The following is a 17,829-nucleotide window of genomic DNA, read 5'->3' as shown; positions in this document are numbered from 1 at the left end:
GACACAGAGAAACGAGACACACGAACTGAAGCTGACAGTCTAGTGCGGAAGCTGGATTCACTTGAGATGGCCTTCATGGCAGGCTTTTGGGACACTGTTCTGTCCAGATTTCAGGCCACAAGTCTGCAACTTCAAAAAGCAGACATGGACCTTGGTACAGCAGTTAGATTGCTGGAATCTCTGCGCACCTTTGTTCTCTCCCAAAGAGATCTATTTGATCATTTTGAGCAGAAAGCCTTAAACATGTTGGGTGGCACCCCATCTTACAGGGCTGAACGGACGAGGAAACGTAAAAAGTTTGCTGATGAATCAGCATCCCCAGATGTTGTGCTTGAGGGAAGGCAACTGTTTCAAATAGAGACATTTATTGCCTCTATTGATCAACTGAGTTCAAGCCTTAATCACCGTCTGGAGGCCTACAAACATCTGAACAATTTGTTCAGTGTCCTTTTCTCTTTGGATACAGAGTCCAATGCTTCAGTCCTTCACAAGGCCAAGATTCTCACTGAATCATACCCATCTGACCTCAATGAAAGTCTTGGACAGGAGCTTATACAGTTCAAATCTTTTATACAGCTCAACAACACTGATGAGGAGAGGACCCCTTCAGGACTGCTCAAAACAATAATACATTTTGGACTACAGCCTACGTTTCCTAATACATACATTGCGCTACAGATTTTTCTCACTCTACCGGTCAGTAACTGTGAGGGAGAACGCTCATTCTCTCTTTTGTCAAGAGTAAAAAATGAGCTGCGCACAAGAATGACTCAGAAAAGATTAAATGCGTTATCTCTAATGGCAATTGAGAGTGAGCTGACAAGAGAGTTGGACTTCAATGATGTGGTGGATGATTTTGCAAAATTGAAAGCACGAAAGAAACCCCTTGCTTAAAGGTGCACTGTGTAAGATTTTTAGGTTATTTCCAGAATTCACCCATTCACTAATGTTAGGCTACCTGTTTTCATGAATACTTACCACCACCATAAAATTCTAAGTATCCATTATGACTTGGAGAATTGCACTTTTGCCATTTCTGGGAAGTGTCACCTGGATTGTGAAGATAGGATTGACTTTAGGCAGAAGCTTGGTGCTTTCTCTGGCAAACTGAACCTCAAGCTTCATTCTCTGCAGCTTTGCATTCTTGTGCAGACTTTCATCCACAAGGAACTTTTCAACTTCCCCACTATCGTGAAGGGGCCATCAAAAGATTTCAGTGTGTCCAGCATGTCTAGTCTCTTACTCTCCTTTCTTTGAGCCATCTCTTGTTTCTCATCTGCCCTACTCTCGAATTTTGCCTTCATGAATTTACTCCAGTTGAGTTCAACCTCCCTTTTTGCTTGTGCTGCTGCCTTGAAACCTCTGAAGCTCCTGGCTCTTCTGTAAAATTATTGACCTATTGACTGCGTTCAGTGTGCCCAACTTCTTCAGTTTGTAGTCCACCTTGCCACATTGTCTCTCCATCCCAATGTTGTGCACAGGGGTGCCATCAATGTTACTAGCCTGTTCACTGACAGGGTCCATTGGGAAGGTCTCCTCATCCATCCTCTGCCTGGCCAGGACAGTCTTCAGATGGGGCAGCATGAGATCTGTCAGCTGCTTCACTTCATCCAAGTATTCGGCAGCCACGTCTGACACTGAGTTCAGGACATGTCCAGTGCCTGTCCAGCCACTATAGCATTCTTGGAAATGGGCTATCTTGACCTGCATGCAGCCCTTGTACCATGAACTGGCCTACACCTTTCTTTGTGGTGCTCTCCGATGCATGTTATCATTTTACCTTTCTCCTTCTCCTCAAGCTTAACCACAAATAGATACAGACTTTGAGCCTCAATTTGCTGCACAGCTTCCGTTATGCCAATGTGTTTTCCTAAGATATTATTTTATTTTTAATGATAGAAGGGAGGAAAAGGGGGCAAAAATCATGTCCGATTTAGTTTTTTGGGTGGGTTGGGGGGTTTATTTCATGATAGCTACCAACTTCCAATACATAATATCTCTCAAATGACCCAATGCACCATCACTGAAGTGGGCGTAATCATTTTCAAAAATGTTTATTTTTAGGCCATTTATCCCCTCCCCCTGTGTCTGTGTGAAACCTGTGCTTGTCAGTGTCTGTGTGGTATACCTAATAGTGTGTGTGCAGTATGTGCACTCTTCTGTACAGTACAGTGTGCATGTCTGTTCACAGTATACAGTATTTCTTGCATAGTGCGTGCGTGTGTGTGCGCCCACACGCGCGGGGGGTTGAGGGGCCAAGACCATGTCAGGCCCAGGGGGCCAAAATTTCTTAATCCGCCCCTGCATGTGCAGCTCATGTGACGACGCCTTCTCCTTTGCCTGGAAACATTCGAAAAATGGCGGAGGAAAACAGTACGGACAGTTCAGCGGAGAAACATCTTGAGGTTAATGCTTCAAAGGAGAAAAGTGTACGACCAAAGTCGTCAAAAGCGTGGGAACACTTTACTTTAAAGACTTTAAAAGAAGACCGTTTCCTGCTAAATGTGCAGCATGGACCTCGCATGGCGCGGAAGTACAACATTGCTTCGGGAGCACCTGAAGAGGAAATATGTTGCAGCCATGGATGAAAGGAACTCACGGTACGTAACTTTTTAAGTCCATAGTCCGGGTACATTGATCCGTTGTGTCCGTCTTTGTGTGTTTTTAATCTTTTGTTAACGAGGAGATGTTCTTTAAGGAAGCGCAGCAGAAACTGTTGTGTATTAACTGTTATGTTATGAACGTTTTGGAGAGTGCGACGACTTCATTTTCTGTGTTGTTTTGAGTCGCAACAGGCATTCACAAGTTCAGCTTTTTTGTGAGTAACGTTAACGTTATCCCTTTGTTGCAACGCGGGGCTGATAATGTGTCTCCTGCAGATTTGATTCTGTTTTGAGAGAGAAAACGCACGGTTACCAATTTCGAAATAAACGTAACAGACAGAAATATCTCAGGTTGGTTTCATAATGGATCAATGTAGCTGGGCCCAATAAAGCTATATAAATATATTTAGATTTGAGTGACGCTTTATTATAACTAAACGTTATGAAGGTACTGGAATATTTCATGCTATTATTCAGAGGCAGCCTAAAATGAACCCTTTATTATTCACAACAGAAACGTGTACAATATCTGATCAGTTCTGATCTGATGAGTTACATTTCTGTGTTATTATTGGTGTATGCTGCATCCCCAATGTCCATTTATTTAATTTAGTTTTTTTTTTAATGTGGTGGCATATTTGCCTTTTACGTCAGAAATGATTAATTAAATCAACTAGGTATGTATTAAGTTACATGTAAATGATGCTACTATCTATGTTCATTATATGGTTTCTCTCATTTCAGAAAGAAACAAGCCAGCATTAGCGACTTGGTACAAAGAAAGGTCTGCACACCACAGCAAGCGGCTGCATTGACTGATGCTATCCTGAATATGTTGCTAACTGACATGAGGCCACAATCAATGGTGGAGGATGAAGGTTTTAGACAAATGATTCACGTCCTCAACCCTGGTTACACTCTTCCCTCGAGGACCCATTTTACCAAAGTGATGGACAGGAAGTACGAGCAGACATTCCAAGCAGTGTAGATGGACATAAAAGCCACCCAGAGCAACATTTCTCTCACTACTGATGTGTGGACAAGTGTAGCCACGGAAGCCTACCTTGGCAATACATGTCATTACATTGGAGACGAATGGAACATGAAGTCAATCTGCCTTACGACCATGCCACTAGAGGAAAGACATTCAGTATCCAACATTGGTTGGAAAAGGTGGTAGCCATGTTTGAAATTCCCCCAAGCAAAATTATTGCTATTGTGCATGAAAATGGTGCACTTTATTAAAAAAAAAACATTTTTGCAACATTTGCCTTGTTTTATTTGGCAAGTTGAAAGAACATGGTGCCAGTATGCTGTTTTTTTTAATAAAATACTGGAAAGGATAGAAATGTAGTTTGTCTCTTTTATCCGATTATTAATCGATTAATCGAAGTAATAATCGACAGATTAATCGATTATTAAATTAGTTGTTAGTTGCAGCCCTACTATCCACTGAACAATCAATGAATCAACTCACAAATAACTGTCAACACAAGTGAGTACCAAGATAATTTTGTCTTCCCTGCATGACATGTTCTGGGGGCTGTATGAGTGCTGCTGGCACTGGGGAGCTGTGGTAAAATTGAGGGACACATGAAAACCACTGACGGTAGAACTCCGCTCATGCTTGTTCAACATATTGAACGGAAAAAAAAGGAACTAAAAAGAACAAAAGTGACAAGAGCCTTGCTGAGGAAGGTGAAGGTGCTAAAAGTGGAGAAGTATGTCTCCTCCACACCTGAATGCAATTGAACACCTGTGCAGCCTCCTCAAACAGAAGAAAATGGGGGTAGAGAAATGCAAGGTGTCTTACCATCCACCAACTCCAGCAGTGATGGACAATATTTTGACCAAGTTACTAAAATAAATAGACGCACTTTTAGAAAACCCACTATTTTGTATATTTTTTGTTTCTTATGCTTTACTGATAGTGTTTTAGTCTTAGTGTTTAATCTCTTTTGATGGTTAAGTTTTTATTGTTTTAAATATTGGTTTGTGCTTGAGCACTTTCAGATGTATTCAAGTGAAAAGTGCACAACAAATAAAATGTAATATTATTATATTATTAATATTATTGATATTTATCCTGCTCTGCTATTTTTCTTTGACTATTACTCTTGTTTCCTCTGGTGTTCCGATTAGTTTAATAATTATTTTGCTGTTTGTTGTCCATATTTGTTGTATTTTGCCTTGTTTTCTTAGGTTACACGCTTTTCTGGCTATGTCTGCGTTTGTAATCATTAGATGTTCATTTATGTATACGTCTGTTCTTTTAAGCTTCCTCCCTTGTTTTAATAATGCAGTTTTATATTTTCTGTTGCCAAACCTCATTAATTTTGCTGGTGCCGATACATCCTTCTTCTTATGGAGTGAGTGGCAAGCTTCCACATTTGCCATGTCTATTAGTATGACTCCATGATTAATTCCTGTATTTGTCGTTCTTTAGCGTCATTCTCTACGCGTAGAATGTTTACCTCCTCCACCAGCTGCATAATCGTCTGTTGATACTGTTTAATAGTTGACACCTCCGCTGTCAGAAACTCTAGCGCTCTCGTGATTTCCTCACTTTCCTCGGGTGAGAGCTAATTTTTTGGTCCCATGTTGAGCCTGGTTGTGGTGGTTGTCGACTGCCACCGGTCTATGTTGTTTTCGGGCCTGGTGGGTGTTGTCTGGCGCCAAGGACGTAGATGTGCCTGATGGGTCTCGTCCGGCCTGGTAAAGCCTCACGCTAGTCTCTCTCCTCTCTAGGCCTCGCTGTCGCTGCCTGCCGGTCTCGCTGCTGTTAGGTGGCCTTGTTATTGTTAGCTGTTAGCCACCCTGATACTGTTGCTCGCCAGACTTCGCCGATGTATTATGACGCGCAAGGTACAATATTTTCAATGCTGTCCACAGGTTAAGGGGCACACATACCACAACACCATTGTTAGATCGCAGACACTAGTAGTTAGAGTGTTCACCCTGAGATTTGTAGATCGTGAGTTCAAACCCCGGCCGAGTCGTACCAAAGACTATAAAAATGGGACCCATCACCTCCCTGCTTGGCACTCAGCATCAAGGGTTAGAATTAGGGGTTAACTCAGCAAAAATTATTCCGGGGCGTGGCCACTGCTGCTGCTCACTGCTCCCCTCAGTCCCCAGGGGGTGAGGGTGATGGGTCAAATACCGAGGATAATCTCACCACACCTAGTGTGTGTGTGACAATCATTGGTACTTTAACTTAACTTAACTTATCTTTCACTCGCTCACTCTGGTTGCCTCAGCTTCCTCCCTAGTCTGATTCATGAAGCTCTGTGCCCAATCTCTCCCAAATCTCTAGATAGTAAATATATACTGCTATACAAGCTGTACATTGACTACTCTAAACTACATCCACGTTTCATTTCTATATTATCCCTTGAGAAGATACACTATATTGCCAAAAGTATTTGGCCACCCATCCAAATGATGAGAATAGGGTGCCCTAATCACTTGGCCCGGTGTGTAAAATCAAGCACTTAGGCATGGAGACTGTGATTTCCAGCGTGGAACTGTCACAGGATGCCACCTGTGCAACAAATCCAGTCGTGAAATTTCCTCGCTCCTAAATATTCCAAAGTCAACTTTATTATAAGAAAAGTGAAGAGTTTTGGAACAACAGCAACTCAGCCACCAAGAGAGGGGTCAGCGAATGCTGAAGCGCATAGTTCAAAGACTTTCTGCACAGTCAGTTGCTACAGAGCTCCAAACTTCATGTGACCTTCCAATTAACCCACGTACAGTACGCAGAGAGCTTCATGGAATGGTTTTCCTAGGCCGAGCAGCTGCATCTAAGCCATACATCACTGAGTCCAATGCAAAGTGTCGGATGTAGTGGTGTAAAGCACGTCGCCACTGGACTCTAGAGCAGTGGAGACACCTTCTCTGGAGTGATGAATCACGCTTTTCCATCTGGGAATCTGATGGAAGAGTCTGGGTTTGGAGGTTGCCAGTAGAACGCTACATTTCGAACTACATTGCGCAGAGTATGAAATTTGGTGGTGGAGGAATTTTGGTGTGGGGTTGTTTTTCAGGAGTTTGGCTTGGCCCCTTAGTTCTAGTGAAAGGAACTTTGAATGCTCCAGGATACCAAAACATTTTGGACAATTCCATGCTCCCAACCTTGTGGGAACAGTTTGGAGCGGGCTCCTTTCTCTTCCAACATGACTGTGCACCAGTGCACAAAGCAAGGTCTATAAAGACATTAATGACAGAGTCTGGTGTGGATGGACTTGACTGGCCTGCACAGAGTCCTGACCTGAACCCGATAGAACACCTTTGGGATGAATTAGAATGGAGACTGAGAGCCAGGCCTTCTCGACCAACATCAGTGTGTCACCTCACCAATGTTCTTTTGGAAGAATGGTGGAAAATTCCTATAAACACACTCCGCAACCTTGTGGACAGCCTTCCCAGAAAAGTTGAAGCTGTAATAGCTGCAAAAGGTGGACCCACATCATATTGAACCCTATGGGTTAGGAATGGGATGGCACTTCAAGGTCATATGTGAGTCAAGGCAGGTGGCCAAATACTTTTGGCAATATAGTGTATAACACAAAGGTTGCTGAAACGTGAATGATATATGCACTTTTGTGAGATACTTAAAGCACAAAGTGTATCACTCTTATACCTTGCATTTCTTAACCCCCTATTCTGCCAATATTCAAGAATGAGTTTTACTATTGTTGAGGCCTCTGTGGTAAAAAGTGTTGCTACTTTTTAACAGCCACCGCCCACAAACAATACTGACATCACTAGGACACAGTTGGACAAGCGCTTATTTCTACAACTGTACATATGGTGCACAGCCCACAATGCTCCGTTAATGTTCACTGATACAAACTGTTAATTGCACTCTCAAAAACAAGTATATAATTGCATGGCGTTTTTAACTGTGGTTGCACCTTCAACACAACTAGTAGGCTATGAAAATATAGGATACATTAGTCTAAAGTGGGCCTTAAGGCACATATAAGTCACCTGTCTCTAACCATCCAAGAAATTCACAATTATTTCTAATGAAAATGAGTATGCATCATGCAAAAGAGTCGTAAAAAAATTGCTGTTACAAGCTGAAATAAGCAGAACCTGTCTGTCCTCAGTGAGACAAGAGAGGAAGTCATGGATTACATCACATCAAAAAATGTGGACAACAAGTGGAGCTGCCTGCTGGGGCTGAAAAATGCTTTTAGATGCACAGACTGCACCTGTTTCAGTGAGTCACAGACGTTAAGACGGCTGCTTTGTTACTCACCCACCCAGGCAGACCATCCTTCACTTATTGACACCTTTAAGATGTAAGTATCTACTCATACCAACATCACAGCAAACATCCATCACATATTAGTCATTCATTTTCTATACCACTCAGAATGTTTAGGGTCATGTGAGAGCTACTTTATCTCAGCTGACTAAGATGGGGGAGACACAACCTGGACTCAACCAGGTACAATACAGGCAATCCTCTTGTTACAACGTTTCATGGTTACTACACTCTCCTATAGTGTAGTAACCATGAACCATAACCCTAACCCTAAGTGATTATTACATTTTAACAGAAGTGTAGATAGCACATGTTAAAAGAGAAAGTAAGCAGATATTAACAGTAAATGAACAAGTAGATTAATAATTCATTTTCTACCAGTTGTCCTTATAATTTTGACAAAATAATACAATGGAAAATGACTCAATATGTTATTGCATACGTCAGCAGACTAATTTGGAGCCTTTGTTTGTTTACTTACTACTAAAAGACAAATTGTCTAGTATGTTCACTATTTTATTTAAGGACAAACTTGCAATAAGAAACATATGTTTAATGTACCCTAAGATTTTTTGTTAAAATAAAGCCAATAATGCATTTTTTTGTGGTCCCCTTTAGTTAGAAAAGTATCAAAGTACCGAAAAATATCAAAATAATTTTAGTACCGGTACCAAAATATTGGTATCGGGACAACACTAGTGCCTAATATACAAACGTGTGTACGTACAAAATAAAATGTGTCCAAAAATGAGGTAGGTGCGGCTTAAAAACAAATGCGCTCTACAGCCTGGAAGTTAAGGTAATTGTTTAATGAGTGTAACCAATAAAAATGGATAAAATCCAGAGAGCATGGAATGTACGGAACTTTTAATAGGCGGACAACGTTTCTGGTGGTGTGTGTGTGCCATGATCTGTGTGGCTAACATTAATTTATTTTGTTCTTAATGCACACATGTTGAAAGTGCAATTTCAATGTTGATAATGCGTATTTATTAAAAAAAAAAATTTCTGGGAAGCAGAAAAATTGTCCATTTGAGCTATTTACATAAAATACACATTGACATAAAGTGTGTTTTATCCAATTACTCAATTAATTGAACAAACTAATCGATAAATTACAATTACTAAAATAATCGATAGTCACAGCCTTATTGTGAACGATCCAATCCAATGTACTTTAGTTCAAATTAGTGTTGTCCCGATACCAATATTTTGGTACCGGTACCAAAATTATTTTGATACTTTTCGGTACTTTTCTAAATAAATGGGACCACAAAAAATTGCATTATTGGCTTTATTTTAACAAAAAATCTTAGGGCACATTAAACATGTTTCCTATTGCAAGTTTGTCCTTAAATAAAATAGTGAACATACAAGACAACTTGTCTTTTATTAGTAAGTAAGCAAACAAAGGCTCCTAATTTAGCTGCTGACGTATGCAGTAACATATTGTGTCATTTTCCATTCTATTATTTTGTCAAAATTATCAAGGACAAGTGGGAGAAAATGAATTATTAAAGGCCTACTGAAATGAATTTTTTTTATTTAAACGGGAATAGCAGATCCATTTTATGTGTCATACTCGATCATTTTGCGATATTGCCATATTTTTGCTGAAAGGATTTAGTAGAGAAAATCGACGATAAAGTTCGCAACTTTTGCTCGCTGATAAAAAAAGCCTTGCCTGTACCGGAAGTAGCGTGACGTCACAGGAGGTAATATTCCTCACAATTTTCCTTTGTTTACAATGGAGCGAGAGAGATTCGGAGCGACAAAGCGACGATTACCCCATTAATTTGAGCGAGGATGAAAGATTCGTGGATGAGGAATGTTAGAGTGAAGAACTAGAGGCAGTGCAGGACGTATCTTTTTTCGCTCTGACCGTAACTTAGGTACAAGCTGGCTCATTGGATTCCACACTCTCTCCTTTTTCTATTGTGGATCACGGATTTGTATTTTAAACCACCTTGGATACTATATCCTCTTGAAAATGAGAGTCGAGCACGCGAAATGGACATTCACAGTGACTTATCTCCATGACAATACATCGGTGACACACTTAGCTACTGAGCTAACGTGATAGCATCGTTCTCAAATGCAGATAGAAACAAAATACATAAATCCCTGACTGGAAGGATAGACAGAAGATCAACAACACTATTAAACCATGTACATGTAACTACACGGTTAATATTTCTCAGCCTGGTAAAGCTTAACAATGCTGTTGCTAACGACGCTAAGGCTAACTTAGCAACCGGACCTCACAGAGCTATGATAAAAACATTAGCGCTCCACCTACGCCAGCCAGCCCTCATCTGCTCTTCAACAGCCGTGCTCACCTGCGTTCCAGCGATCGACGGCGTGACGAAAGACTTCATCCGTGGGTTTGGCGGCTAGCATCGGCTACGCGTCTGCTATCAGGGTAAGTAGTCCTTGTTGTGTTGCTACAGCCAGCCGCTAATACACCGATCCCACCTACAACGTTCTTCTTTGCAGCCTCCATTGTTCATTAAACAAATTGCAAAAGATTCACCAACACAGATGTCCAGAATACTGTGGAATTTTGTCGAAGAAAACAGAGCTCTGTGTATTGTGTCCAAACACTTCCGTGGACCTCGCGACGTCACGCGCATACGTCATCCTCCAAAGGTGTTTTGAACCGGAAGTTCCCCGGGAAATTTAAAATTGCACTTTATAAGTTAACCCGGCCGTATTGGCATGTGTTGCAATGTCAATATTTCTTCATTGATATATAAACTATCAGACTGCGTGGTCGGTAGTAGTGGGTTTCAGTAGGCCTTTAATCTACTTGTTCATTTACTGTTAATATCTGCTTACTTTCTTTTACCATGTTCTGTCTACACTTCTGTTAAAATGTAATAATCACTTATTCTTCTGTTGTTTGATACTTTACATTAGTTTTGGATGATACCACAAATTTGGGTATCAAACCGATACCAAGTCATTATAGAATCATACATTGGTCATATTCAAAGTCCTCATGTGTCCAGGGACATATTTCCTGAGTTTATAAACATAATATACATTTTTAAAAAACAAAAGAAGATGTTGTGATGCCAAAAAATATCAACGTAATCATAGTAGTATCGACTAGATATGCTACTGTACTTGGTGTATTACAGTGGATGTCAGGTGTAGATCCACCAATGGCGTTTGTTTACATTTTGACCGGTACTTTTCAGAGGCGGTATAGTACTGAATATGATTCATTAGTATCGTGGTACTATACTAATACCGGTATACCGTACAACCCTAGTTCAAATTATTTTGAAGTAGATTGGCCCAAAAATAAAAGACCTGTGTTTGCATCTGAAGTCCAAGCTACACAAAACCTTACAATGCCACACACTTTCTGCTGTGGTTCACAAATGAGTTGAACTGCATTTAGTTAAAAGACAATAAAAATAAATTTGCAGACTCTCAATTTGTTTGAGTTGAGTAATCCATCCAAGTTCCGATCGGCCTTCGTGGAGGAGATGATGGATTTTCATCTTCACAAATGTACGCCTGCCTAGCCTGGCAACACAAGCATCTCTTTTCGGAAACCGACCACATTGTTCATTTCGATCCCAAATTTGTTTGTGCGATTCATCAAGATGGACGCTGATCTTTGTAATTGTTGACAATTCGACGCAGGCGGCGCTATTTTCCATGTGTCACTGCAATAAAGGACTGGCCGCACTTGGCGGCAAAGAGTCCGTCTTTGCATGTGAGCGCACGCCACATCAACCTTGCAGAGATGTGACCCAGCTACCCACTGGACTGTGCATATTAGACGAGAGTTTGTCACAGGGCAAGAGAGGGGAAGATGGACGGATGGGAAAGATGGAGATGGCAAAACGTGTTGCGTAAAGGAGGGTGCGCTGTCAGCTAGGAAAGAAAGGGTACATTTGAGAGGAAACGAAAGTGGCCGCTGATCAGACGGCGCTGCCGAGACAAAGCAAATGGGAGATAGCGAGCAAAATACAGTATGTGAAAGGAGAGATGGGAGGTAGCGTTGAGATGAAACATGGAGGGATGGTGACTCATCCCAATGGTGGTAAGGCTCTGATGTATTCTCTTTGTCTTATCTGGGTCATATAGTGTAGGCGTATGAGGGTCTCTATTAGCACTGGGCCACTCGGAGCAGAGGCTTAAACATCTTTAAGTTTCACAAAGCCCCACCGCCTCTCTCTTTGTAAGCTACAACCGCTACAAGTGCAAATTATTTACAGCAAACTCAGTGCTGAGTCAGCATCAACTCTCCGGCCGTGCTGCCGTAACGATGCAGGTAAATGGAACCCCAGGCTCTCACCCGATGACGACGATGACGAAATCCAGCATGTTCCAACCGTTTCTCACGTAGGCATTCTGATGCATCACCAAACCGTAAGCGATAATCTTCAGAAAAGTCTCAATTGTGAAAATGATGAGGAAGGCATACTCGACTGTCTCCTGCAAGCACAGAAGCACAAAACACACCAACTTTGAGAAATGTGAGCATAAGTTTCAACAACTTACAGAACTCAACAACATGTTTTCCAGACGATGTTTAGCAAGACATGCTAGCATCATTTAGGCTTTACAACCGTTTGTCCATAGTTCACTAAACATTGGTCTATTAGTTGCTAAGTACTCCTGCAAAGTGACCATGTTTTTTTGAACCAACCTTGCTCAAATTTTACAAACATTTGTTAGTCAGTCCGCTTAAGTTGTGTACCAAATGTTGTGATGATTGGGTTAAACACCCTAAACTTACAGCGGGTGTTTTGTGGAGCTCGTTGAGCTGTGTGACAATTTCAAAACAACGATTTTGATAACAGCATTTGGTGCATCTGTAACAAAAAAATAACAGAAAAGGCAAGGTGTATGTTTTGACACATTTTCATACATTTGTGTACAGCAGTTCAGGGGTAGAAAAGTTACCTTTACACAAACAAATACATAGGGTCTGATCTACTAATATCCACATATCAGACGCTATACAGCCTGTGCAAACTATAAAATTGTGTGTACTATTAATGGGCGTGTTGCATGTGATCTTCTAAGACTGTGTACAATTGATAGCTGGTGCAGACCACCCTATTTAAATGAGGTTTTTGCGTGCACGATGCAGCATTTACCATGGAGATACTCATTTTCTGCACATTCTTGTTATCATGCTCCTAACTGTGGCGTTTTTCCTATGTGTTAAAACTTGCAGCAGAATGCAACGGAACTGAGATTTACGAACCCCTCTGTTTGCGGACTTGTCGATTTACAAACTTTTAGATCAAGCCAATTATGAAACCATGTCTCTGTGTACGAACGCTTCATTCAGTCATTCATTTTGTGTCACGCCTGCAGGCAAAAAGCAGGGCGCAGCATTTTTGGGGAGGCAGAGCCCTCCATGTTACTTGCTGCCCAGGACACTTCTAGTCACTTCTCAGCGCTTCAGCGCTTGTGCCTTTTGTGTTTTTTCGTCTCTTGACAGGTTTTGTCCATTTTGCTAACTCAATACGAGTACCTAAAAGAAAACAGACCAGCATGTAAAGAAGAAAAAAATGAAATTTTGCGAGGAGTACATAAATGGAACAAGTACAAGTATGGAAGAATCGACAAAGCAGGCTTCGTACCACAGCAAGTTTTTATTGTGATGAGACTAGACTTTTCTAGAAAAATATGCCAAAGCGGACCTATTTCACAGCAGAGAAAAGCTACTCTCGTTCATATTGCTGCATATTGATGAAGACAGACACGCTAAATGAATTGCATTCTCTATTTCACACACCTAACAGACACAAACATCTGCGCAGAAGCTTAGTCGATCAGCTTTGCGTGCGCTATCAAGTTTGCACATTTTTGAATGCACTTAAACTTTTAGTAGATCAGGCCTATAGAGTACTTGGTCACCTGTTGCTAGGCGGAGTTCATAAGGCTTAATCATAAATAGGAAAGTCTGCTAATTAAAATATCCGGCATGTGCCAATTACGCCCTCTCGATTGTTGGAGGTTGACAGGAACAAGACAGGAGCAAGACAGGAACTAAGGAAATTACAATGTATCCCATACATTTATTTATTTATTGCTGTTTATTGCTATTACTGTTTCTTCTCTGTTTGGGGTCCTACTCCGGCTTAGCCTATCTTAACATGACTAGCGATGAAAATAACAGAGTATGGAGATTGGAGACACACTTTCGTTGTTTCCATGGCCTGCCCTATCCGGTGAAACATAAGTAAAGTAGGCTGTCCAAAGTGCGGCCATTGCAGAAAATAAACACGAAAAACAGCAAACGTAAAAATAGAGCAAAAAGGCATGTTGTAATGAAAAAATATTGAAATTGTTGAGACTAAAAATTACTGATGGGTCAAACGATACAGATGTATCGATGCATTATGAAAACACAAGGAGTGACATTAGTGTCTCTCAATACCTCAATGTGTCTATCACTTCAAGGAAAATCCATTTGACCAATACAATTGCTGTGTCGTTTGACTGTGAAACGCTAAACTGTGTTCATCAGGAAGCGAACTATAAAAAGGCGATAACTTTAACGTGCCCGGAGTTATTTTTTGACATCCGGGCCATTCCGTAGCGTGGGTATATGTAAATACGTCAGTTGCTGTTGAGCCAAAAGCTTGAAAATAGCGAGCAGAAATGCACAAAGAAAAGGGGGACATTATGAAACTATCAGATCCAAAGCCATGGCGAGTGTTTCTCCTGACAAGAAAAGACAATTTTATCTTCAAACGCCTGCTGATGCGCATTGCTGCTTCAGAGAGGAAGAGCTTTACTTCCGTGTTTTGATAATGGTTAAGACCAGGGTTTCCCGCAGCGCTCTGTTGTTAAGGCGGCCTCCTTAACAACAAAGAGCCACCGCCTAAACTAATGTCTTAACAAGCTGCTACGCTTTGTACTGCCTCTGTCAGTACGTCTCTGCAGCACCCAGCATTGTCCCACCCACAGAACCATCTGATTGGTTACACGCAGAGCGGTAACAGCCAATCACAGTGCATATTCAGAGCACATGGAGTCAGTGCTCCTGCGGTGTGGTGAACAGAAAGGTGTTTAGCAGGTAAGCATAAGGCAGCAGACTCTCCCCAAATTATAATAAACACCTCCCAGTCAACTACTAGTAACATCACTATGAGCCCGTTGACGTTCAAGAAACATAAGCGGCAGCTCAGCTCGCTCCTTGAGGTGAAAGCTAATTAGCTTTTAGCGTAACGTTAGCTCACTGTGCGGTGTGTGCGTGCGTGCGTGCGTGTGTGTTACGGACAGCAAAGCCCTGTCTGTCCGAGAGGAAGACAAGCATTATTGATCTACAGTTAACCACTAAGTTATTTCACTTTACCTTTTTCTGTGTTGATTGAGCTGTGTTGAAGCAGCAAAAAATGACATTATGTAAAAATGAAGAGTTTCCTGAAGCTGTCTCTGATAGTTGATATTATAATGTAGCTGCATCATAAAGCCTACATGAACTCCATGGTGTTCAGGGATGAATAGTCTCTCCTATTGCTATTGTACTATTTTTTCAGCTATAGTTACATTAATCATTAGTAATGTGGCAGCCCAATTTTGAATGGCATGGTCCCTGCTATCACAACTTAATAAAAAATTATAACATTTACGTAATAAAAATCAACTACAGGCTTCCCAAATGTTGTTATAAATTAAGCATGATGAGTTGAGCATATGTCAGCATGTGGCCCCACTTTTAACTCTTTTTTTCAAACGCTTATTGCAAACGCTTATTTACAGTAAGTCATTAATTTGACTTAGTAAGTAATTATTTTGTCGTTATTTTTACTTAGTAAATTACTAAGTCAAAATATTGACTTACTAGTCATAATAATGACATACTTAGTATCTCAGGTAACTAGGACTGTTTTGTGTTTTGTTTTTACTTTAGGGAAAAAATATCGAGATATATATCGTATATTGCCATTCAGCATACGGAGCGGAAAACACATCCAAAAATTGTAGGCTTCTTCACGTGACAAAGTCGGCCTACTTCACCACAGTCTGTAGTCTACTGCCCCCCCAGGTGGTGGCGACAGGCCAAATTACACTGTTCAGGCCAAATTACACCACACCCTTTCCCGTCCGTCTGCCTGTCCCGGGCGACGCACCCCCTCCCCCTGGAGAGACATTACCTTAACTAACAAATTTTCTGGGGGAAACACTGGTCAAGACACATTGATAACATAACATGTAGATTTTTGCTGTGACTGCTTTAGTAAGATGGCATAAAAGCTCACCAGAAATAAAAGATGGTAAGCAGGAAGAAAAAGGTCTAAAAAGTATTTTTTTTTATTGCAAAAAGTAAGGTCCTTTTTCAAAACATGTCAAGACACCTTCTCAATCCAATTACAATTTTCTGGCTTCAAAATAAAAGCGCTATGCTATACATCCGGTTTAACTACATTAACAAAATAAAAATGTCTTAATTGTCTCATAATGCTTCGTCAAAGATGTTTTATAAAGTAATCTGTTTCTGGCTGGCGGAAATATTGTGTAAATTATTTTGAACATGTTCTGGTTGATACTCCTCAGTTACAGAATGTTTAACAGGCCGAATATTACAATTTATTAATAAATAAAGAAGGTTAAGACATTGTCATGCAGCAATATGAAGACCATTAACTTGTACAACATGCAATTTACAGAATATCAGAAACATTTATTCCGGTAGAAATATCCCATTTTACATTACCAAACATTTTTCACAATCAAACTATGATCTTTACAATCCATATTTTATGTAATTAATGCATGAAACTGGTATCTAAACATAGTGTTGCCTATCCTCTGAATGCAAGGGCTTTTAGAGCAGATATACAAATTTTGTATAACTACAAAATACAAAATCTGGCAGGACACCAATGAACTGCATTTTTGGAATCCCATTTAAAAGTGTGTCTTTTTTGTGTTGAGCTGTTTAAAAAAGCATAATGTTTACAACACATTTCATTAAAGCAAACTAATTGTCCAGTCATGGTATTAAAAACCTGAAAATGATCCGTCTAGGGTGCACTTATTGATGATAAAAAATTATATCTATCTGCGATTATCAGATAGTAGCATAATGTTTAGTTAACTATGAACAAAATGAGATTAATCATGATTAAAGGGTCTGTTTACAACATTTACACAGATGTCTAGAGGGCGCCAACTTTCCAATGTATTTTACACAGTATGTCCCGCCCTCTTACGGCTTCTTGTACGTATTGACGTGATTACGTAAGTACATAACACATGTACGTGCATTAGCTTTAAATGTTGTTAGTTAATAATAGCAATTTGGAGAGCTAGCGCTAGCTGTCATCGAATGTACAGTATATTTTACCATAACAACAACATGACTGCAAATCATTTGTTGCTTTTCCTGCACTGCTTTTGTATTTGTGCACACGCTCACTGCGCGTACGTGTTGACGATACCGGGAAAGTAAAAGCTGTAAACACCAATCATTTTATTGGGGCCCGTAAAAAAATGTATTACATAAACTTTGTAATTGTGAAAAATATAAACAGTTGTCAAATAAATGTGTTATGTTGAACCATAAGCCTAGCCAGTGGTATATTACATGCTTAGAAATATGTTACTGTGAAGAAGTTGTAAACAGCACCTTTGAATATTTTAATCGTTTGACAGACCTAGTAATAATTAATAAAATAATTATTTGTCTTTAAATATATGTATAAAGTTTGTTTTTAGCCGTTTCAAAAAATGACAGGTCATTGAGCAGCAACTGCCTCGAACATCCACACAACAAATATATTGCTCTGTATTCATTGCAAAATGTTTATGCATCCATGTGAGGAAATGACAACCAAGTGGTCACCTATAGAAGTCCAAAAGTCAAAGCAAAATGACAGTGCCAAATATTTGTATGGTGGCATTAGGGTTGTACGGTACACCGGTATTAGTATAGTACCGCGATACTAATGAATCATGCTCGGT

At 40.4% G+C, this 17,829-nt stretch overlaps 1 protein-coding gene across 7 annotated transcripts in view; it reads right to left on the bottom strand.

The window, feature by feature from the left end:
• The window catches only part of cacna1da (calcium channel, voltage-dependent, L type, alpha 1D subunit, a), a 253,309-nt gene that overhangs the window by 136,203 nt on the left and 99,277 nt on the right, over positions 1–17,829 (bottom strand). For all 7 annotated transcript variants that reach the window (XM_062052679.1, XM_062052689.1, XM_062052698.1 and 4 more), the window contains exon 4: positions 12,197–12,336. In XM_062052679.1, the coding sequence (XP_061908663.1) occupies positions 12,197–12,336 (140 nt within the window). The remainder of the gene's footprint in view (positions 1–12,196; positions 12,337–17,829) is intronic.

This window comes from Entelurus aequoreus, linkage group LG01 (genome assembly GCF_033978785.1).
Source record: "Entelurus aequoreus isolate RoL-2023_Sb linkage group LG01, RoL_Eaeq_v1.1, whole genome shotgun sequence".
In the NCBI taxonomy this organism is placed as follows: domain Eukaryota; kingdom Metazoa; phylum Chordata; class Actinopteri; order Syngnathiformes; family Syngnathidae; genus Entelurus; species Entelurus aequoreus.
This window is presented reverse-complemented; position numbering and strand designations above follow the sequence as displayed.